The 24,580-nt window shown below is 38.6% G+C and overlaps 1 protein-coding gene across 2 annotated transcripts in view; it reads left to right on the top strand.

Moving 5' to 3' along the window:
- The window catches only part of PHLPP2 (PH domain and leucine rich repeat protein phosphatase 2), a 98,306-nt gene extending 74,416 nt beyond the window's left edge, over positions 1–23,890 (top strand). For both annotated transcript variants that reach the window (XM_044663126.1, XM_044663127.1), the window contains 4 exons: positions 15,182–15,292; positions 15,844–16,038; positions 19,888–20,119; positions 22,502–23,890. In XM_044663126.1, the coding sequence (XP_044519061.1) occupies positions 15,182–15,292; positions 15,844–16,038; positions 19,888–20,119; positions 22,502–23,650 (1,687 nt within the window). In that variant the 3' untranslated portion in view covers positions 23,651–23,890. The remainder of the gene's footprint in view (positions 1–15,181; positions 15,293–15,843; positions 16,039–19,887; positions 20,120–22,501) is intronic.
- The last annotated feature ends 690 nt before the right edge of the window (positions 23,891–24,580 follow it).

Below are 24,580 nucleotides of genomic sequence, written 5' to 3'. Positions count from 1 at the left end.
CTGCAAAACTGGGTATAATTCCCATAGAGGGAAAAATAGTCTTTAAAATGGTACAGAGAACTTTAAAGCATTTCTAATGAAAAGACCAAAGCTACATAGGAACTTTGAAATATAAACACAAGAGTTGAAGAAACCTAGGAAGGTAAAGTAATTTGAGCAAGTGGTATGGTATGTATCATGCTAGCATTCCAATAGGAGAAAAAAACAAACTTGCTTTCAGAACTATGTCTTCCAAGGGTGTTGAGGGAATTTGATAAAGGAAAAACAATGCCTACTGATGACTCTTCTGAAGAGGAGAAAAAGAATAGAGCGTAGAAGTAATATACTAGTATAAAAAGAAGAAAGAGTAGAACTTGATATAAGAGAATATACAAATGTGGAAGAATTAGTGGTGAAAGTAGTTTTTAGATAAACTTCAGTTTTATGTGAATCATAGAGCTGAAAAGTCAGTTTGGTGCAGGGTTCAGGGGATGGGGAAAAGAAGTTAAGAGGAAAAAAATAGTTGCAATCAAAACAAATTTCCTAATCCTGAGAGAAGGATTTCAAGAAAAAAAATGGGAAGAAAAGCAAAGAATCTAAGGAGGCAGTATAAAAGTCAGGAGTTGGCTTGAATGCAAAGGAATGTTATTGCATAGTATGGCAAAAGAAAAAGCTTCCAAGGATCCAGTGAACTTTGAACTGATTCATAGTGAGATGAGCAGAAACAAGAGAACAGTTTATATAGATTGGTAAAGAAAAAGAACTCTGTTAGACCAGAGGGTGTCTGGTAACTTGTGTTGTTCAGCTTGCAGCTGAGAGGTGGGAAACATTTTTGGACAGGGCCACTGCCATTTGATTTTACTTGAATACAATTATTTAAGGAATTTTCCTCCATTGATATTTAAAGGCAGTAGGGGGAAGTTGAGAGTAGTAAAAGTGATACAAAACAAATGGGAGTCATTGAAACATAATTTAAAACTCACAGAAGAAAACTGAAAGAAATAAAAATAAGTAGAATAATGTTGAAAGTAACATGTCAAATTTAAATTATTTTAAAAAGCAAGTGGTATGAAATCAATATTAACAGTTCACACGTCTTTTTGTGCTCTGTGTGTGTAAACTCTTCTTTAGGGGATGTTTAGGTTCAGAATAAAAGAATTAAAATTTTAAAATGTTTAAATGAAACCTTCTTTAAAAGTAGATTATAAAACCAGTTTAAAGAAAATTTGGCAAGACATCCTTCAATAAACTCACCCCAACAGCATTTTAAGGATTGAAATGGAAGAATGAAAACAAACCAAAGAAAATAATCGGTCTCCGAAGATTGCTGTAACAAATGGATCTCCACATCAGAGAACATGGAATCACCACACTTAGACCCTCAAATCACCATCCTAAATGTGCTTATCTGGGAGGTTCCCTATACAACTCACATAAAATACCAAAGTAGGAATAACATCAATAAGAATAACACCAAAAAAAAAAAAAAAAAAAAAAAAAAGAGCTAAGGAAAGGAGAGAAATCTGTGCAGGGACTGAAACAAAGATATATGCAAGGTATCCAAAAGAGGGTGGGATGCAAAGGCCTGGAAAAGTCTTGAAGCTTAATAATCCACACCCCATCCAAAAAGATAAGCAATGTCAATAAGGACTGACCTATCCCTACTGTACAGAATTTTGTGAGTCATCTGTATATATTATTAAGAGAATCCTTGATAAGAGCGTCAAAGCAGACAACTCTTTTTAGAAATAAATGATCTCCCTAAGTACAGTATCCTCTTTTTTTAACTTACTGAAGGGATTTGAGTATTGATCAAAGGGATGAGGTTTCCTTTTTTGTTACTGCTCTGGGAAAGCCTTTAAAGGAAGAACTATCCTAGAGGAATTAAGTAGTTTCAGGAAAAATAACTATCCAAGAAGAGGCTGAGATTAAATTCCTCTTATTTTATTATATGAAAGGAAATGTTAAACCTGAGGTATAGAACTAAATTTTATCATATATTGTAAAATTTTTCTGGTTTAGCATTCCTATCAAAATTACTTAAAAATTGTCTTGTTTGGGAGGCATGCTCAAGAGTAATATGTGACTATAAGTTTGGAAATTTTTCTCAAGCAGAAAAATGCTTGAGGGAAGGGTGGAGCCAATATGGCAGAGTAGAGAAGAGAAGCTCAGAGTCATCGTGAGAATCCCCTCCAACCAATCTTAAAATAATGTCACAAAACGAATTCAGGAGTGAAAGAACCAACAAGGAGACAGAGTGAAACAACTTTCAAGAAGAAGAAAACCTAAAAGGTAGGCAGAGAACATCTAGGGCACTGGGGTGAGAGGGTAGCACAGACAGCAAAAGGCTACAGCAAGGAGTGAAGAGAAAGCCAAGAGTGAGCCTCACTCTAGTCCCACCCTCACATCTGCTGTGCCAGGTTTTGAACCTTAGCCCAGCCAACATCTAGACCCTGAGACACTGCCTGGGCAAAAAAAGATCCAACCAACCTTCACCTCTTGAAATTCCAAACCTGGAGTGAAGTCTGGAATTCCAGCCCCGAGAAGTCTGTGCTGAAGCAATCAGATCTGTGTGGGCTCAGAGTGAAGCCAGGAGTCCCAGTCTGGGTCTGTGGCGAGGACATAGATCCCAGTTTGAAGTAGTTAGTAGACCAAAGGGGGGTTCCCCTTGATCCTCTTGCCAAAAGCTCAAAGCGGAGCCTCAGGACAGGGCAGTCTATTGTGTGCCTGACAAAGTCAGTGAGAACAAAAGCTTATACCTAAACCTGAGGCTAGAATTTGAGCAGTCTCGGTCCTGATCAGCTACAGAGTGAGACCAAAAGCTTACACCCAAGCCTGCAGTGAGAACTTCCACTATCAGCATCTTAAGAGTTAATTGAATCAGCAGTAAGAGGTGGCTCTCAGCTCTCAGCCCTTGGCCATCATACCATTTTGGAAGAACTGAAACTGGCAGAAACCCAGAAATAAAGATAAAGAAGGCCCGAAGCTTAAGAGGGTACCCTAACCTCCCGGAAAACAGAACCTACCTATAAAAAGGTAGGAAAATGATCAGACAACAAAAAAAACCACCTAACTCTAAAGAATTTTTATGGAGACAAAGAGTAAGATATAGAAGGGAACAGTGAAAACGAAATAAACACACACGAAATTCAAAAGAACAATATGGATTGGACACAGATTCTGGGAGAGCTCAAAAAAGATTTCAAAAACCAATTAAGAGATGCAGAGGAAAAGTGGGGAAGGGAAATGAAAGCAATGTAAGAAGAAATGAAAAAGGAGACCCAAAAGCTAACATAGGAAAATTAGCCCTTAAAAATTAGAATTGAACTACTAGAAACTAATGATTTCATGAGAAATCAAGAAACAATAAAACAAAATCAAAAGAATGAAAAAAAAGAAAACATGAAGTATCTCATTGTAAAAACAACTGACCTGGAAAATAGATCCAGGAGAAACAATTTAAGAATCATTGGACTACTGAAAGCCATGATAGAAAAAAAAGGCTTGGACATCCTAATACAAGAAATTATCAAAAAACAATGCTTGGAGGGGACAGCTGGGTAGCTCATTGGATTGAGAGCCAGGCCTAGAATGGGAGGTCCTGGGTTCAAATCTGGCCTCAGACACTTCCCAGCTGTGTGACCTTGGGCAAATCACTTGACCCCCATTGCCTACCCTTACCACTCTTCTGCCTTGGAGCCAATACACAGTATTGACTCCAAGATGGAAGATAAGGGTTTAAAAAAAAATGCTAGAATTTAATATAATGGTCAATTAATAAAACTTGTCAGGTCTGTGCCTATAGTAGAGTACAGTGTTTCTTCTCTATAAGTAAGTGGGGAGCAAGCAGCCCAGTGTTCAACAGTAAACTATATTTGTCATTTCTTAATTGTCTAAGACAGTGATTCCCAAAGTGGGCCCCACTGCCCCCTAGTGGGTACTGCAGCAATCCAGGGGAGACAGTGATGGCCACAGGTGCATTTGGGGGCGTTGAATAAGGGGGCAGTGATAGTATGTGATAGGGGGCACTAAGTAATATTTTTTTTTGGAAAGGGGGCAGAAGGCAAAAAAAGTTTGGGAACCACTGGTCTAAGAAATGTAAAGGATATACAGTATCATTGAGCTTCTATTATTTGATTATGAAAAAAAGGCATTTGGTAGTGCAAAATTCCACTTTCTTCATAGGGTGTCTCCCATCTAAAGATTCCTTGAGACAGATAGTAATGGAAATAACCCTGCTCCTGCTCAATGATCCTGTCTTGAATATTATTGATTCTTCTCTGTTTCGACTATAATTTTTGGATTCTCTGTAGCTAATAAGGCTGCAGCATTAGAAACTTAAAGTATATAATCCTTGGTCATTGAGATCTGAACAGGACTAGGCTAAATGCTCTGAGACCCACTTTCATATGTTTTATTACCATGTAGGCTATATAACTCTTATTAGTTTGCATTGTGGTCTCTTTAGTGAGAACCCGGAGAGCTACATCTGTCAATACATATCTTTGTTGAATCTTTATATTTAGCAAAAGGTCTTCTTTTTTCTTATATTTATTTATGCCTAGCTAACTCAGTATCTCCAGATCCTGAATTTGCACTAGGGATAAGTGTATATTTGGCAGGGCAAGCTTTGGTTACATTGATGATAGTGGTCATGGCTTCCTTGGAGGAGAAATGGATGGGATGCTAAAAGCCACAGTGACCTAACATTGGGCCATATTATTAATAACTCAGAAATTTCAACTTGTATGGGATGAAGCCTACTAATAGGTAAAGTTGGGAGTATATCTTCTTCTCTTTCCTCCCTCCTTGCCCCCTGTTGGAAGAGAAGAAGGAAATAAATGGGTTTACCATTCCTTGGCTATTGCTCATGGTATTGAGAAGTTATCCAATGAATTGGTTATGTAATGAATGAGACTACTGAGGTGGACTGGTTGATGGCTTTTGAATCAACTCAGTTGAAAATAGGAGAGGAAATTGGAGGAATGGGAAGGTTTCTTGGCATCAGTTTTAATTTGATTTTGTCTCCTCAGGAAATATAAACTGTTGGATATGAGGTTTAGGAAGAGGGCAGGAACTAGAGTAAAGATGACTCCCTCTTGCTCTGATTTTTCCCATTCATCTTGGTCCCAGTCCTCACTCAATCCTGGAATTGGGACCTAGAGGAAATATTTGATTAAGGTGGGCCTCCTTGATATTAAACAGACATCAGTGGCGCTGTCTTCCCAAATGGCTCACCCTAAAAAAGAAAAGGAGACAGGTTTATCAATCCTGGAGTTAGAGATCTGACTATTAAAACTGGTTATATATCTAATATAAAGGGTTGATTCAAGGGAAATTGACAGCCAGCCCTTTAGCACTCTGGTTAGAGAATACCAGAAGAGGAAGATGCAGTGGGTCCATTGACCCCAGATTTTCCCCTACTTTCACCAACTCCCTTGTATTTTTATTTATTTGACTTTTTGGTTTTGAATTTAAAGACTGTTGTGGTGGGGCAAAATTCCTTTAACTCATTTAAATTTTTACCTTTGTGCTGAAAGAGGATCAGGGATCTCATGCCTAACTGACACTTTCATGGGTGGAAGGTGGACTTTAGATCCTTTGGAATCTATTGGGCACAGTAAGGCTTTCACAGGCACCATTATCCCAGTGGATCCCATTTACTATAAACCTGGGATCATCATTAAGATGGGAGTTTGGTGGGGAGCTATCACTTGTTGAACAAACATTACATTTACCATTATAGTCATGTCAGCCTGAAAATATTATGGGGATGGATTTATTAATTTTGTGGAGTATGGATCCGAATACACACTTTCATTTGATCATTGCAGTTCATTATATAATGGTGAAAGCTTCTTAGAAACTCCTGGATTTGCTCAGATTATCCCACATGGTTAATATCATACTTCATTAATATTGCTCAGATTTCTACTTCCCTATAGAAGACTTCAACATTAATATGATAGAGAAGGTCTAGTAGTAAGTTTAGCCCAGACTTTCCCATATCAGGACCCAACCAGAAAAGATCACTTATCTTCCTGAGGATGATGTTAAGCTAATTGCCCTAAAGTTTAGTTTGTGAATATCTCTGCTCATTATAAGTATGGTATTCATTGGTGGTTCTTCATTAAATTCAATCTAGTTTAGTGAGTCCCTGAGTAATAAGGGACCCAGATAGCTCTTTCAGTGGGCTGAGTTCTGCCCAGTGGAGCTGCTCTGCATGGCAACAAAGGATGGGCATGTCATCTTTTCTGTAGACCTTCTCCTTTTAAAGGGGTCATTTATGTGTCACTTCCTGTGCCTTCCCCCTAGTTTGTATGTCCAATCACAATAGACGCTTCTCATAGGACTGTCTAAGGGGCAGTCAGTTGATTCTGATTCGTCACCCACTCTAACACATGTGGGTTATGGTGCTCCCACCTTTGGTGATTAAATCTAAAGATGGGCAGTGTAGACTTAATCTAATTATCACACACAGTACAAGGTTTTTGCTTTTCATCCTTCAATTGGGAAGAAGGATAATGAGGAAAAGAAAGAAAATAGATTTTTCTTTATCGAAAAATATTAACTTTAAAAACTATTCTGGGGGGAAAAAAGACCCACATTGTCAGCTCCTGCCTTTATTAAATGAACTGACTTCCTCGAAGTGGTATTCATTTTCAATCACTGCTAGTTCTCTAGGGGAATGACTTTTCAGCCCAGGATTTCTTTAATGCAGGCAATTATAGACAAAAAGGTTGCAGCTAGTAAAGATGTGTTACTGATCACCATAATCTTAGTATGACTTAGGAAAATTTTTTTCATCCTTCCCATTTTTTAGGGAGCCATGGTCCTGCTATTAAGAAGAGCACGTGTATATATATCACCTTATTCATAGGAGAAATCTCAAGGTCACTTTGCCCTCCTAGATGATTTGAACACATTTGTCTCCCTAAAAACCAAGGCTGGCTTGGCCAGGGAAGGAGGGATAATCGACTTGGCCATACAGAGAAAATTTTAAGGGACCCTGCACATGAAATAATAAGTAAGACATAAAAGGAAATTATGCACAGTTGGTCCTTCTGCTGAGCCATCTTTAAAGGTTGAGATGAGCAGTGAGAGCCTTCCTCTCCTTAGGAACTTGGAATCTTATACTCCTGGTTTCACTTGACATGGGGTGAATATTCCTATAATGGAAGGTGGTAGCCAAAATATTGGAAATATTAAAATAGGTAGTAATGAAGCCGATTTTTAGGCGAGGAGATGAATTGCAAGCAAGAGGATTATAAAGCTTTAGCTTCTGCTTTTATACGTCATGTTGTAAGTTTTTTAAAGCAGAGGTGTCCAAGTCCATGAAGTCAACTTTCTGTTCCTGGTGGTTATTCTTCTAACATTATCTTCAGGTTAGTCCCTAACTTCACTATGATCTTAGACTTTATAATTTTGACATCACTGCAATTATTCTGACTTCAGGGGAAGGGTTATAATTTGATCTGTGATTGCTTTTTTACCCATCTCATTTAAAGTTTGCCTGATGTACTGTTCTAATTGGGTGTTTAATTTATTAATGGCTAGAACTTTGGACAGCCAGGTTGCACAATGGATAGATTACTGGGCCTATAGTCAGAAAGAACTAAGTTCAAATCTTGCCTCAGACACTTAGTAGCTTTGTGACCCTGCGTAAGTCACTTAATCCTGTTTCCTTTCATTTCCTTTTCTGTAAAATGAGCTGGAGAAGGAAATGGCAACTCCCTTTAGTAGCTTTGCCAAGAAAACCCCAAATGGAATTGAAGTCAGACACAACTGAAATGATTGAATAACAACACCTAATGAAGCAGAAGAACCTTTGGATCCCTATAGAACCACACTGCAGGATGAAAATTAGGGTTTAAAAGAGAAGGATTAAGAAGGTAGAATGAGTAGCTTTCATTACAGAAATAATTGGCAGAATATCCCCCCCAAAGAAATAAAAGAGAGAAGTGATTAGGGAAACAAATACACAAAAGTGAGGGATAATATAGGAGAAATTAAGCAAAAAGAAATAAAGTTAAAAGAAAACATGATCTCTATACCAATAAAACATTAATCTTAAAGACAGGATATATAGAGATGTTCTAAGGATTATAGGTCTCTCAGAAGAAAATGACAAGTCAAAAAACCTGAACTCTATAATGTAAGAAATAATACATAAAATTGCTGAATACTTATGTACATAGAATAACTGCTTATCACTTCTAGGGTGCAGGGTGCTATAAACTACAAGATACATATCCAAATGATTCAGTTTAATAATTCCAGTGACAAGAAATTCTGCAAGTAACCAAGAGACTCTCCAGAAACCATAATAGGGGATGGAAGAATATATTTTAAGGAGTACAAGATACAATCCAAAGTGACCTACCCTGCAAACCTCATCCTTACCATTCTTGAAAAAAAGGTAGACATTCAATTTAAAAGGTGTTTGAAAGGGGGCATCTGAGTAGCTCAGTGGATTGAGAGCCAGGCCTAGAGACGGGAGGTCCTAGGTTCAAATCTGGCCTCAGACACTTCCCAGCTGTGTGACCCTGGGCAAGTCACTTGACCCCCATTGCCTACCCTCACCACTCTTCTGACTTGGAGCCAATACACAGTATTAACTCCAAGATGGAAGGTAAGGGTTTAAAAAAAAAAAAAGGTGTTTGAAGCATTTCTAGAAGAAAATCTAACCTGAATAAATTATTTTCTTCTCAAATACTCCAACAGAAATATAAGAAATAAATACAAAAACAGTAAAAGAAATGCAAGTCCACCAACCAAGGGCAGCAACAACAGCTTCTTTCTAAAAGTACAAAGATAGACAAAGAAGAAAGTAAAAGGCAACAGAAGGGTTAGGGAGAAACAGGCCTAAAATATGGCCAACATTCCACTTTCAGATGAATCAATTTTTTTTTTTTGGTGGGACTAGATTACAGATGGGAGGATAAATATAGAAGGTAATATGCAATGTACCCTAATCAAGTCAAAGACTAAAACTGAAGGGTAAATAATTCCTGTAATCTCTCAGAAAAAGAATGCCTACTGGAAAAAATGCAAAGCTATAGAAAGGGTAATTGAAAAGGGGGGGGGGGGGATAGAGACCTTAGAATCTACTTCTTGCCCTAGGAGAAAGGGAATTAGAGCTCATTCCTTAGGGCAGCTAAAAACCAGATCTCTGTTGGCTTGTTTTCTCACCCCTTTTGTGGAGGATTAAATGAGATTAGCACAATGCCTGGCCTACAGTAAATTCTATACAAATATTAGTTATTATTAATAAGTAGCATTATTCTGGAAATGAGGCACAATAGAAGGGGGAAAATCTATGGAACAAATCCTACAAAACAATAGCAGAAAGTATCTAAAGGGGAATCCTTAGTATGGTTACATTGGAAGCTTTGATAGCATGAAAAATACAGAAAAAAGAGAGAGGCCAGATAATTATAGGAGTCATGAATCAGATAATATGAATCTGAGGTAAACAGAAAGAGAAGATAGATAATGAAGAAAATGAGAGAAATCTTTTTTGGAGAAGGATGCCTTTTAAAACTAAGGCACAGGACTAGCCAAAAGAGAGGAAGTGAGACTATCAAAAGAGAAGAAGGCTTCAGGAGTGAGGAAAGGAGAGCCACTGGAAATAGGACCACCTTAAAAAAAAAGTCACTAGGGGCATTTTTATAGCAGAAGAGGGATCTTGAAACTGAAAAACTGCTTCACAAACATTAATGCGTCTAGGATAAGGAAAGGGTCAAATGGGAAAAATAATAAAATTTCTGATAAGGGCTTAGATATGTAAACTATATAATATAATGTATTGTTACATTAATATAGTTTTATATAAACTACATATAATAGTATACATAATATAATAAATATTATAGTTTATGTATCTGAGATACCAATCCTTTATAAAAATTTTAATATATGTCCCATATCAATTTAAATATAGCCCTTATTAGAAATTTCATATATATATACATATATATATATATGATTAAAATTCTCTGGTAACTATTTTATATTTATTAAATAAATTTAAAAAGCAAGTGTGAAAAAGAAAAGGCACCAGCCACATGTGGTCGGCTGTTCCCTTTGCAAACCTTCTCCCCTAACCAGTGCTAGCCTGATCTTGTGCTCTGTTAACCACCTTTCTCTTCTGTTCAGGGCAAAAAGAGGCCTATTTCCTTTCCAGATCCAAATATATTTTTCAGTGATGTCACTTTTCTGAGTCCCTCTGGTTTGGTGGACTTGACCTCAATCCAGATCAGAGGCTAGTCTTCCAGGTGCCAGGGAACCATGAGGCTTCTGGTGCCCGCCCAGAGTGCTCATTTGTTCCCCCTTATACAGATAAGCCTCAGGCCTTGTTCTTAATTCAGATAAAGGGTGGAGTTGGATTATAATCTCAAAGAATAAACTGTATTCAAACTCAGTATGCAATTTCCCCCTTTAAAACCCAACCAATCTTAGAATATTAAGAAAAAGAATAGAGTTCAGGCTAATATTAAATTCTTCCTATTCCTCCCTCTGATTTGTTGGAGGTTGTTAGTCTCTACTTTCACTCCTTCCACCTTTTTGTAAATAAAACTACTAAAAGTCATTGTGGCTTGAGCAATATTTTAAAATTGGCAACCACTGTATTATTTTAAAATTCTCATATATTTAGCCAAACCCTTAATTTAATTCCTTACACATACCATTTCTTTTTCCCCCTATTTACTTATTTTTTTACCAATTACATGTGATAACAAATTTCCGCATTAAGTTTTTGGAATTTATATGATCCAAATATTACATAGCATGGTAATATTCCCTTATATTCATAAACCACAATTTGTTTAGCCACTCCCCACCTGATGGGGATCAACTTTGTTTTCAATTTTTAGTTATCACAAAAACTGCTATTAGAAATATCTTGGAGTATTAGAGTTTTTGTTGATTAATTTAAAAATAGGCAAGGGGAGAGTTAAACCTATCTTCACATATGTGATAGATCATAGAAACATGGAAAGCTCTATATCAACTCATTGAAAATGAAGTAAGTAGAGCCAAGAAAACATATACAGTAACTCTATATTATACACAGAAACTACAGTTTGTCATGTGGGATGGCTCTCTGGAAGGGACAGAGGGATTGATACATAAGATACTATGTTGATGTAGGAAACAGAAAATATCAGTAAAACCTTTTTATTTTTTTAAACCCATACCTTCCATCTTAGAATCAATACTGTGTATTGATTCCAAGGCAGAAGAACGGTAAGAACTTGGCAATGGGGGTTAAGTGACTTGCTGAGGGTTACATAGCTAGGAAGTATCTGAGGTCAGATTTGAACCTAGGACCTCTTGTCTCTAGGCCTGGCTCTTAATCCACTGAAAACTTTATTTTTTAAAAAAGGAATTCCAAATAGAAGCTTTAATTTCATGAAGGATACAGACTATGGAAGGATTAAATAAGCTTAATGATCATGAATCAAAGAAAAAAAGTCTAAAATAGAAGAAGAGAAATAATAAGAGAATAAAGAAATTATTTTTAGAAAAAGATTCAGGAAATGAAACTTTAAAAAATAACAAAATAAGTTGGAGAGAAAGGGGAACTTTACTACATAACTGAGAGAGGGAAAGGAGAATTAAACAACCAGTTTTTTTAAAAACTATTAAGCAGAATTCCAAAACTAGGGCAAAGGAGGAGGAATTGAGAATGAACAGAGAGCCAATGGAAATTGGGTTACCTTTAAAGTGGATTCAGATAAAAAAAAAAAATTAAAGAAACAAAGTACTATCTTTACAGAAGAAGAGGTGGGAAAAGTCCTAAAGTCCTATATTAGCCAGAAATGGAGAATCTAACTCTGATAACTTTAAATATGAATGAGTTAAAACACTTCAATAAAGTAAAACAGTGACAGATTGGATAAGAAAATAAAACCCTAACAAGAAGCACACCTAAGAAACTAAAGCACATACAAAATGAATGACTGGAAAAAACATTTACTATCCATCAGGCAAATCCAAAAAAGCAGAAAAATAGTGCCCCCTTGCCCTTGGTTTAACTTTCTTTGGTTTCAGTTATCCAAGGTCAACCCAAAGCACAGGAAGATTCTTCTGTTTACACTTTTACTTGTGTGTGATTGGGGGAAGCTGTAGTTGGGGGAGGCTGAAGAGCATCCCAGTGGAACACAAGAACAGGGAGAGAGAATGGAATATAGCTAAAGGTGATAATCATATCACTGCAAACATACATTGACAGAAAAAATGAGCCCAACATGTGGTTTTTTAAAAATAGAAAGTCAACAGGTAAACCTAAGAACAAAAGATAAAACGTTAAAAAGTAGAGAATAACTTCTATGCTCATGAAGAAAAAATAACTGATCCAAAAGAAGATATAAGACAGTAGTGGCAGATTTCAGGGTCCCCATTTCAGTTTTAGATATGTCTCTCAGAGGAGGAAACAAAAAGGAAAATACAGAATTAAACAGATAGCTAAAGAAACTGGAGCTATAAGACCTTTTGGTTTCTTCTAAATGCGATCAGTAAAGATTATATGTAGAACTAAAAATTCACCATGTACTCAGGCATAGGTAATGCAAATATGTGAAAAGGCAGAAACAAGAAGCATGTTCTTTACAGAACATAACCCAATACAAAATAACAATGAATTCAAGGCCCAAATGGAGACTTAACAATGAAATTCTACATTATGTGAAAGAAAATATTAATAACATATCAGCATTTCTAGAGTCTTTACAAACATACATTGACAGAAAAAGAGAAAATTATGAGCCAGATGGGCATTTTTAAAAATCAGAAAATCAACAAATGAACTATTTTTAAACACTCATAAAAGATAAAACAGTAAAATCAGAGAAGAAATAAATTGGATGATAGGTTGGAGATTTAGATTATTAATATAAACTAAAGTATCTGATACTCTTTTCTTTGAAAAGACTAGGAAAGTTGCTGAACATTTAGCCAATTTGATTAAAAAGAGGGCAGTGTATAGAGCACCAGGCCTAGAGTCAGGAGGTCCTGGGTTTTCAAATGTGGCCTCATATACATCCTAGCTGTGTGACCCTGGGCAAATCACTTAACCCCATTTGCCTAGCCCTTGCCCTTCTGTCTTAGAGTTGTTACTAAAACAGAAAATAAGGGTTAAAAAAAAAGGGCCAAAAATTACATCAAAAGAGTAACGAGAAAGGTGACGTCACACACATACATACGCACAAACAAAAGACCACACAATGAAAATCATTTGAATTAAAGTGCTATTTTTCATCTAAAGATGATTTAAGGGAAAGAGAATTTGTCTTCAGGTATTTAGAGGGCTATAATATGGAAAAGGAATTCTTGTTTTCTTTGGCCCCAGAGGAAAGAAGAAGGGGCAGCAGGTAGAAACTTCAAAATGGCAAATTTAATCCCAACATTGGGAAAAAACTTCTAACAGAGCTATCCAGAAGTAGAACAGACTATTTCGGGAAGGAGTGGTTTCTCCATCCCTAGAGGCCTTCAAAAAGAGGATAGATGACATGATGGTTGTATTGAAGTGGGAATTCTGCTTCAGATACGGGTTGTACTAAATGGATACTGTAATTTGGAAATTTCATACTGTCCAAATTCCAGTACAATAGACTTGAAAGACCAATTGAAATTAATTCGTTGTATCCGAATTTTTTTGTACTAAGCATTGTTTGGAATAAGTGGATTGATAGCTAAAGCTTAGAGATCTCTTTGTTGTATGAGTCTATGAAGCAAAATCTGCCTGTTTTTTTTTTTAATAGCGTTGCCCATATTTTTTCAAATCCATTGCTATTTTTTAATAAACTTTCAACTGGGGGCATGTTAGTAAGATACACCTAGATCTGTTGGCAGACCTTTGGGTTCCAACAGATTGACAGTAACCATAATGAGCACATACCTTCTCCCCTCTGCCACTATCCTCCTCACCTCACACCTAGACTGTTGATGGTCTGCCTGCCTCAAGTCTCTCCATTTCATCCTGCATTCACATCAGAGCAATCTTCCTAAAGTACAATATCGAATATGAAATCCTCTTTGGCTTCTCAGCCTTTTCCCAACCTGGCCCCTTTCTATCTTTTCCATTCTCCTAATAATTCCCCCCACCTTTTCTATTGACACTGGCTTCCTTTGTGTTCCCCAGATAAGACATTCCATTTCCTAACTCCATTTTCACTGGTCATCTCCCCTGCCCAGAAGGCTCTCTCCTCTTCTATGTCTCCCACCTTGCCTTTTTTCAGGTAATATCCAATATCCCACCTTTTTCAGGAAACCTTTCCTGATCACATTTATTGCTACTGACTTCCTCTGGGAAATTATCTCCCAATTCTCATTCATAAGTGATGAAGTAGACAGGAGTGCTAGACATGGAGTTATTCCTGAGTTCAAGTTTGGCTTCAGATACTTACTAGCTGTATGACCCCGGACAAGTCACTTAACCAGTTTCCTCATCTGTCACATGAGCTGGAGAAGGAATTGGCAAACCACTTCATTATTTTACCAAGAAGACCCCAAGTGGGGTCATAAAGAGTCAAACATGACTGAAATTTTTACATAGGTTTTTTAACATGTTGTCTTCACCATTAGCTTGTGAGCTCCTCGAGGGCAAGGACTGTTTGCCTTTCTATGTAACTCTGGGGGAAAAGGGAAGGGAATAGGCATTGGTAAGTGCCTATTTTGTATCTGTGTAACTGGGTAAGTGCTTTACAAATATTCTCTTCTTAGATCTTAACAGTTTATCATGCCAGCTGGCACATAACAGGCATTTATTAACTAAATATTTATTGAATTGTACCTGATAATTATTACAACTGAAGTCTATATAGAGCTTTAAAGTGTGCAATGCACTCATTTGAGTTTCTCAAGAATACTGCAAGGTAGAGATGCTAGTTGAGTTTATCCCATCTTACAGTGGATTCCTAGAATTGTGACTTGCCCAAGGTCATGTAGATGGGGTAGGGGCCAGATGCCTTTACTCTAGCGAAATGTAGTTGGCTGGTAACTTTTCAGGAGCATTTAAAATGTGGTTCACTTTTATGCTAGAAACAGTGGTGCTAAACCTCATATGGGAGCTGCCTTCAAAACAGGAACCTGCTATTGAGTGACTTTGTGTTTTTGTTCATGTTAAGTTTAAAGAAATAAAGGTCAAGATAATGCAAAATAGCATTAGTGCCTCACAGTAGTTTGAACTTTTCTACAGTCACATCACCACCCTGAAAATTGATCAAAAACCCCTGCTAACAGCCGATTCTGCAAGTACATCGACCTTTTGGAGCCATGGGCTTGCTGAGATGGCTGGTCAGAGGAATAAGTGAGTACATTAGTTTGAACCAGAGTTTTCCTTGGTGGTTCCCCAGAGAAAATAGATTTCCTCTGCTGTTTAGGCATTACTTTTATTTATTTATTTTCTGGGGCCCTTCCCTTCCATCTTAGAATCAATACTGAGTATTGATTCCAAGGCAGAAGAGTGGTAAGGGCTAGGCAATAGGGGTTTAAGTGACTTGCCCAGGGTCACACAGCTGGGAAGTGTCTTGAGGTCACACTTGAACCCAGGACCTCTTGTCTCTGGACCTGACTCTCAATCCATTGAGCCACCTAGTTGCCCCCTAGGCATTATTTTTTTAAAAGAGCCTGTAATTACCTGTTTAAATTAACAAAATTAATCTCCCTTTACTTAGGCGGTCATCATTTTTCAAACTCAGTGTCCTTTCTAGAGACAATTTTTATTTGTAGATTCTTTGTCATTCTTCTACACTTTATCTCCCTAGCGACCCCTCTCCCCCAACTGATTATTGACTTTAATTTTTAAGACTGCCCACTCCGCAGATAGGAACAATGACTTCTCTGCCTCCACTGTTGTAGACTGTGTGTGTCCGCTTTGGCTGTGGATAACTTTGCTGAAGGTGTGGAAGCCGTGTACGGCATGTTTGATGGAGACCGCAATGAGGAGCTCCCCCGCCTCCTCCAGTGCACCATGGCAGACGTGCTTTTGGAAGAGGTGCAGCAGTCGCCAACTGACACCATTTTCATGACTAACACGTTTCTGGTATCTCACAGGTGAGCAGATTGCCCAGGCAGCCTCCTAGTCAGAACTTTGAGAGCCAAGCGTCTGGGGGTCGGGGTCTGCATGACACAGATTGACGAGACCAAAGGACAATTAGCCTCACCTAATGCTGTCCTTCTCCCCCCGGATGGGCCAGGGGAAATCTGAGTCATCAGTACAGGAATGAGTTGTCTGGTGCATGAGCTAACCTTCCCTTGTGTTCTCTCTCATCTTGGGTTATCAGTGAGTCAGTTACATCTGTATTTTGCCATCTGGGCTCCCCCAGGAAGAAGGCAGGACACTGTAGCCAAGACAGTGACTGTCTAGGGCAGAGCAAAGATTAGGGAGTTGAATTAGAAATCTGGGATGAGAGGATTCCGTAGCTTGGCGGCCATGTCCAATTGAAGTATTCAAGTCCTGTAAAACCTTAAAGAATGCTGGGGGGACTTGTGTATCATCTCTTATACTTCTTTCTAGAGCAGTTTTCTTGAGCAGTGTTATTGTTAGAGGTTCATTTAGGTTTGATTACTGTGTCAAAATAAAATTCATCCATTAAATACAGTGAAGCATAAACATGGTCAATAAATGATGATGACTAAAGACTTGTAAGGAAGACTAATTTACGTAATCAAGCCAGATTAGAATATACAATGTCCCAAAAATCTTAGGGCAGAGTTAAGCTTTAATAACTTATGAAGTATAAATAATATAAACATTTTAAAAATCATTTTAAAGTTTAAATAGTCACATTTATTTTACATTTATTTAGTATTTTGAATAACACATTATAAATTTAAGTTTATGGATGATAGTCTCAGAGTTATGTACTAATAGAAGTCATCTCTTTCTTGGCCAATTCATTGACTTGATTAATCTCCCATTAGACTTCTTTTGTTAAGTTGATTAGTTATGACTGACTTCCCATGACCCCATTTGGGGTTTTCTTGGTAAAGATACTTTAATGGTTTGCCATTTTCTTCTCCAGATCATTTTTTTTTAAGCCCTTGTACTTCGGTGTATTATCTCATAGGTGGAAGATTGGTAAGGGTGGGCAATGGGGGTCAAGTGACTTGCCCAGGGTCACACAGCTGGGAAGTGGCTGAGGCCGGGTTTGAACCTAGGACCTCTCGTCTCTAGGCCTGACTCTCACTCCACTGAGCTACCCAGCTGCCCCCTCCAGATCATTTTACAGATGAGTAAACTAAGGTAAACAGGGTTCCAGATTTGAATTCAGGAAGAGGAGTCTTCTTGACTGAGTCAGGCATTCTCTATCTGCTGTCCCACCTAACTATGCCCACCCCAACAATAACAAGAATTATTGCCTGTGTGATCTTGGACAAATTACTTAATCCCTTTAAGCCTCAGTTTCCTCACCTGTAAAATGAAGGATCTTGACTAGATGCCCTCTACAGTCCCTTCCTGCTCTGAATTTCCAGTCCTAGGTAGGTCAAAGCTTTGTTTTTTGCATTTGAATAGATTATAAAAACAAAGGCAATCCCTCTTCTCTCCTCTTCCAGCCTCCTATCATTGAGATGCCTTCTGCCATTATCTCCTTCTTCACTAGTCTCATAAGTAGCCTTCTGCCCAAGGCATACTCTTTTTCTTTAACCCTTAGACTCAATGCTATGTATTGGGTCTAAGGGAGAAGAACAGTGAGATCAAGGCAATCTCTTATGACTTCAAAAGCCATCCAATTCCATCCTCGCTTATCTAGCAGATTGCCTCCTCTATCATCCCTACCCTTTCATTTGTCTTCAGCTTCTCAGTGTCTACAGGTTCCCTATTGCCTACAAACATGCCCATGCTTCATCCAGTCCTCAAAAAAAACTCCCTTGATCCTTCTCTCTATAACTGTCATCTTAAATATCTCCCCCTTTTTGTGGCTAAACTCCTACAGAGTGTTTCTAACAAGTGTCTCTACTTCCTTTCCCCTCACTCTCTTCTTAACTCTACAATCTGGCTTCTGTCCTCATCATTCAACTGAAACTGCTCTCTCCATAGTTACCAGTGGTTTCTGAATAGCCAAATCCATTGGCTTTTTCTCAGTCTTCATTCTTATTGAACCCTCTGAGGCCTTTGACACTGCCAGGCATTCTCTTCTCTTTGATACTCTCTTCTTTCTAGGTTTTGGGGACACTGTTCTCTTACTTTTCTGATCACTCGTTCTCAGTCTTCTTTGCTGCATTTTCATTTAGGTTTTGCCCACTTACTCTGGGTATCCCACCAGGCTCTATCCTGCACCCTCTTCTCCTTTATAGTATTTCTCTCCTGTGAGTTCCATTATCTCAATGCATACAATTCTAAGATCTATGATCTAACCCTAACCTCTCTCCTGACTTCCAAGCTCACGTCTCCAATGACTTTTAAATATTTCAAATTGAATTTCCAGTAGATGTCTTTTTTTTAATCCTTTCAGTCTTAGTAACAATTCTTAAGACAGAAAGGCAAGGGCTAGGCACATAGTTAAGTGACTAGGGCGAGCATACACACACACACACACACACACACACACACACACACACACACACACACACACACACACACACACACACACACACGGCTGGGCTCTGTATTCACTGTGCTACCTAGGTGCTGCTCCAGTAGACATCTTAAATTCAACACATCTGAAACAGAACTCATTATTTCTGTCCCTAAACTCTCTCCCTCTTTATTACTGAAGGCTGAACTATCCTTCCAGTCTCTCAGACTTGCAACCTATGTGTCATCCTAGACTTCTCATTCTCTCTCACCGCCCTCCCCCACCATATAACTAATCTGATGCCAAAACCTGTCTTATCTTTGCAGCATTGCTAGATTATACCCCTTTTTCTCCTGCCACCACTCCTGCTCTGATCACTTCTTTTCTGGATTATTGCAATAGCTGCTGGGTAGTCTACCTGCCTCAAGTCTCTCCCCTACCCCATTCCATCCCTTTGTTCTTTCACTAGAATGATTTTCCTAAAGTACAGGTCCAACCATGTCACCTCCTACCCAGTAAATTCCAGGTATTCTCTATTACTTCCCAGATCAAATATACAGTTTTCTGTTTGGTCTACAAAGTTCTTTGTCATTTACTCCTCACTCCATCCTTGCCTTTATATGGCCTTCTATCCAGTGCCACTGGTCTAGCTATTTCTTGAATAAAGCACTCCATCTCCCAGCTTAAGCATTTTCTCTGGCTGTCTCCCATGGTTAGAATGCTTTCTGTCCTCATCTCCACATCTTGGCTTTCCTGGCTTCTTTCAGGACCTAATTAAAATCCTACCTTCTGGATGAAGCCTTTCCAGATACTCTTTAATGGGAATGCCTCCCCTCTATCATTTCTCATTTATCTTCCTGATGTTCAGCTTGTTCGTACATGGTTGTGTTATATGTTGTCTCCTCCACGAGATTATGAGCTCTTCAAGGGCAGAGCATTCTTTTGTCCCTTTTTATATCCCCAGAACTTGGTACAGTGCCTGGCACATAAGTAGGTGCTTTAATAAGTGCCTCATAACTCACTGACTGACTTTGAGTCATAGCATTAAGTTATTTTTCTTAGGCAATCAACTTAGAGGACTTTAGAATGATAAACACAATGGCCAGTATCTATAATACTTTAGTTTTCCAAGGTCTTTCCTCATAATAAACTTGTAAGGGAAGAAGAGCTACAAACGGGCTCTTACCGGCTACTTGCTGGTACTACTGCTAGCCAGGGGCTTTTGATGATAAGGACCAAGTCTGGATTATGATTACCTCATAGGGGAACAAGGAGATTTACTTGTCTTATTGATGGACACTCAGACTTGAAGCAATGATAGGAAATAATTGCAAGGCTGATTTCAAAGTATTTCCCATTTTATTTTACTTCTTTCCCCAAACAGAAAATTGGGAATGGCTGGCCAGAAGCTAGGTTCCTCTGCTGTCCTCTGTTATGTCCGACATGATACTGCAGATCCTACAAGTGGCTTCACCCTGACAGTGGCCAATGTAGGCACATGCCAAGCAGTCCTGTGCCGAAATGGGCAACCCTTGCCCCTCTCCAGACTCTTCAGCTTGGAACAATGCCCAGAGGAGTTACAGCGAGTGAAAGAACAGAAAGCCATCATAACAGAGGTTAGTTCTGTACATTTTATAACTCCTCTTGGTGGGAGGTCATCTCCATGTCAGCCAACTAATTTCCTATATTTCACCAGCTACTATATAATTAGAACTCCTTGAACATGATCAGAAAATATCTTGAACATTTTCTCTGCTACATCTGTTCTTGGCATTAAATTCAGGTTTAAGAAAATGTTTAATATGTTTTAACAACACTGCTGGATAGTTGACAAATAGTGAACTGTAAGAAAAAGCTTAAATTCATTTGAAGTGAAAGATCCAGTCTTATTTCTACATATTCCTTTCCATGTAGTATCATGTTAAAAGAAACAACAAAACCAAATTTAACATATAAGAATCTCCTTTGTTTGACTGATTAGCAGTTTGTTAGTACACTCTTCCTAACAAGATGCTCTAAGGCTCAAAGCCTCGTAGTCTGATGATGTTCCCTGCTCAGAAATGCAAAACTATAATTTCTTTTTTAAACTTGACAGACCTGGAGATGAGAGGTTCTGAATTCAAATGTGGCCTCAGACATTTCCTAGCTGTGTGACCCTGGACAGGTTTCTAACTCCCAGTTGCCTAGCTTTTAACTGCTCTTCTGCCTTGGAACTGATACTTAGTATTGTTCTAAGACAGAAAGTAAAGGTTTTAAAAAAACAAAAAGTAAAAACAACTTGAAGTATTAGTAATCAGCATCTTTAATATGTTTATATCTTTTTTTAAGAGTTAGGATAGCATTTTTGTCTTTGTTTCATAAAGAGACTGATTTATGAATACCTAGAATCCAGTAGTACAGACATATAGAAGAAACATGACTTTTTGTATTCATACAAAACCTTTTTAATTTAATAATTTTTTAGTATTAATAGTAGTAGATCATACAAGTTATTTGTTTCCCAGCAGTACTTCTGCAGGCAAAGGAAGATTCCTAGAGATGTCCTAATAATTATGTTGGGACAGTGAATCCTAGGAATCACAGATTGAAAGTTGGAAGTGATTTCAGAAGTCTGGCTAGTTTGTCCAGCTCTCTCCTTCCATCTTATAGATGAGGAAATTGAGACCTGAAGAATTTAATTGGTTTCTCTAGCACAGAAACAGTCATAAAAGAGCCAAGATTCAAGCTTGGGTCCTGTAACTCTCATCATTAGTGATCTTGTGCTTTGTATTAATGATCTATGAACACATCTAAGCACCAGGAGGGCTCATGGAGACAGCTCTGTGGTATAAATCCTGGCCTGTTCCCCTCACTGCATCAGAGGTGTTATGTCCCAATTCAAGGCCAGGACTTCCTTCTCTGTTAATTGATTCTATATGAGAAGGCAGATAAAGGTAAAATCCTTTAGAGGAGGTAGCATGGTGCCATGGAAGGAGATATGGGCAGAGCACCTGCCTGTCATGCATAGACAACTCACTTCCCTCATTTATGAAGCTCTGAATCCACGAAGATAAGTACAAAGAAGATATTTTTAATTAAAAAATTTAGACAGCCCAAATGTATTTGTTTTACATTATGGACAGCTTTTGAAACTGATATGAAGAAGTCGTGGATAAAATTTGATAAATTTATGTATAGAGAGTGAAATTCTCTTCTAAATTTGCATCAGTGGCTTGTTTCCTTACAGAGAAATAAGTATTTTGACTTCTAAATTTGTTAAAAAGTTAATATATAGCAAAACAGTTAATTTAGGTTTTTTTGGTACATCATGTGGACTTAGATATTTCTTTAAAGTTGAGTTCTAGAACATTTGTTTTTTACTTCTTTGTTCCAAGTTTCATTGATTCTAATCTGACCATTTCATTGTTCATTTTTATGCTTTGAGATCAGGGTAGACAGGTTTGTTTCTCACTTTGGATTTCTTAATCTGCTTCCTTCCAATTTTTGTTGTTGTTGGTTTTTGTTTGTTTTTTTGCTTTTTGCCTGCAAAGATTTCAGGTATCTCTTTAGGTCTTTTTAGATAGTCTCAACCTCCTCTCTAATGAAGGACAATTTGCATTGATTCATTGGATTCTGAGCCCCTTTTACAGTACTAGTGACAAGGAAAAGTGATGTGACTTGTGCTGGCAGTTTTTTCTAACTCAGATATTTAAGTAGAAAAACAGTTCTCTTTTCATATAATTTGCTGTTGGAGTCTTTAGAGACAGTAGGGCCAAGCAACTTTTGTTACTGGATCTGACTAGTTAGTATGAAAACAATAAAGTGTTTTTGGTCAGTTTTTTTTTTTTTTAAGCTCTGGCACAGGTAAGAACTTTCAGGTCTCTGGAAAATATTTATGATATATTTGTTTTCCTCTGTGATGCAATCTTAAGCAGAAGGAGATATATATATATATATATATCTTGTCAAGATCCTATGGTTCATTGCTTGTCATTTAAGCTAATTATGTTTATCTTTAGGACAACAAAGTGAATGGAGTAACCTGCTGTACCCGGATGTTGGGGTGTACGTACCTCTACCCTTGGATCCTTCCAAAGCCCCATATATATTCCCTTCCACTTACAGTACAAGATGAGCTGCTGATCTTGGGAAACAAAGCACTTTGGGAACGCCTATCTTTCCCAGAAGCTGTCGCTGCTGTACGGCATGTCCATGATCCATTAGGAGCTGCCAAAAAGCTGTGCACTTTAGCACAAAGCTATGGTTGTCAGGACAACATTGGGGCAATGGTGATCTATCTGAATGTTGGGGAAGATAGTTGTACTTGTGAGGTGAATGGGCTCACCCTTCCAGGCCCTGGGGGTTTTGCTTCAGCCACCACCATTAGGGATGCTCCAAAGCCAACCACCCCTTCCTCCAGTAGTGGCATCGCTTCAGAGTTCAGCAGTGAAATGTCTACCTCGGAAGTGAGCAGTGAAGTGGGGTCCACAGCTTCTGATGAGCACAATTCCACAGGCTTGGATGCCAACCTGCTGCCAAGGCCAGAAAGACGCTGCAGCCTCCATCCCATGCCCACCTTGGGGATATTTCAGCGCCAGCCTTCTTGTGCCACTTTCTCAAGTAATCAGTCTGACAATGGCCTGGACAGTGATGATGACCAGCCAGTTGAAGGGGTCATAACAAATGGCAGCAAGGTGGAAGTGGAAGTAGATATCCATTGCTGTAAAGGAAAGGGTCTTGAGGCATCTCCTCCTGCTCTTGAAGAGGCTTCTCTGCCTTTAGGTCCTGAGGAAGACTCTGGAGGATTGTTCTTTAGATTCCGGAGACAGAACAGTGTGAACTGTGGGACACTCCTTCCATTAAGCAGGGAGTTACAGAAATCTCCATCCACTTCTTGCCTCTATGGGAAAAAACTCTCCAATGGCTCTATTGTGCCCCTGGAAGACAGCTTAAACCTCATTGAGGTGGCCACAGAAGCACCGAAGAAGAAAACGGGATACTTCTGTGCCCCAACTCAACTGGAGCCAGAGGATCAGCTCATTGTACCTCATGACCTAGAAGAAGAAGTGAAGGAGCAGCTGAAGTCCCCCCAGGATACCCGGAATGTTGCAGAGCCCTGTGAGGAGGCGCAGGTGGACCGTCCTGAAGAGTTTGACACTGCTCTGTGACACTTAGGAAGGAGCTCTGGAGTCTGAGAAGGCTACGGACTCTTGGGCCCGTGGTCCTCCTGGACATGTTTGGCTCCTCTGTTGGCCACCCACACTGTAGATGGATAGAAAGGAGGTGCTTGCTTAGAGGTAAAAAATGAATGCAGCCGGCGTCTTATTTAGAATGAACAAGAAATCACCATCAGTGTTGGATTGAAAATTTAACTGGCTTTGGAATTCCCTGGAGAGGAAGAGATGGTCTGCCTCAGTCCTACCACCTGCCATTAACCCCTTCTCTCCTAGGTTAATTTTGAGAATTTGCCTGCCTGGGCAGTAAGGGAATTTGTTTGTGTGGAAAAATTGACTGAAAATTGATTCTCTTCATGATCCCTCCTGGAGTATCTCTGACTGAAAAGTCATTTGTCCAATGTCAGAGCTCAGCCTAAATGATGAGATGTGATATAGTCATATGGCTTTTTTATTCTTCTCTAAGAGAATACAGCCTATAGAAATAAAGCTCACTGAGAATGCAGAGCCAATCAAACAATTGATTTATGTATGTACTGTAATGGAAGCACTTTTCAATGACTGAAATTTATTTTTGAATCTGCACTCGAGCCAACCTTCTAAGAGGCAGTCCACTACCTTTTCCCTCTGGTTAGGGACAGCAAGGTGTTGGTGCCTCTCTTACAAGGGTCCCAAGAAGGGTTGTAGGGAACAGAAATGGGAGAGAATTAAGAGTTCTTGTGAATTTATAAAAAAGTAAGAATGGAAATGAAGAGAGGGGCTGAAGAGTCTCCTGGTCATGCTGAAGGGATTGAGTTTAGATCTCTTAACAAAAAGAAAGGGCTGGAAATTTCCTATAGACAAGAAGGAAGTGATCTGGAGACTGACATAATTCCATAAAATGTGGTAGGGAGTTGGCGGTTTTCATCTCCTACTAAGTAGGGC

This window comes from Gracilinanus agilis, chromosome 2, assembly GCF_016433145.1.
Source record: "Gracilinanus agilis isolate LMUSP501 chromosome 2, AgileGrace, whole genome shotgun sequence".
NCBI classification, from domain to species: Eukaryota; Metazoa; Chordata; class Mammalia; order Didelphimorphia; family Didelphidae; genus Gracilinanus; species Gracilinanus agilis.
The sequence above is the reverse complement of the archived record's forward strand: the minus strand, read 5'-3'. Positions and strand labels throughout refer to the sequence as shown.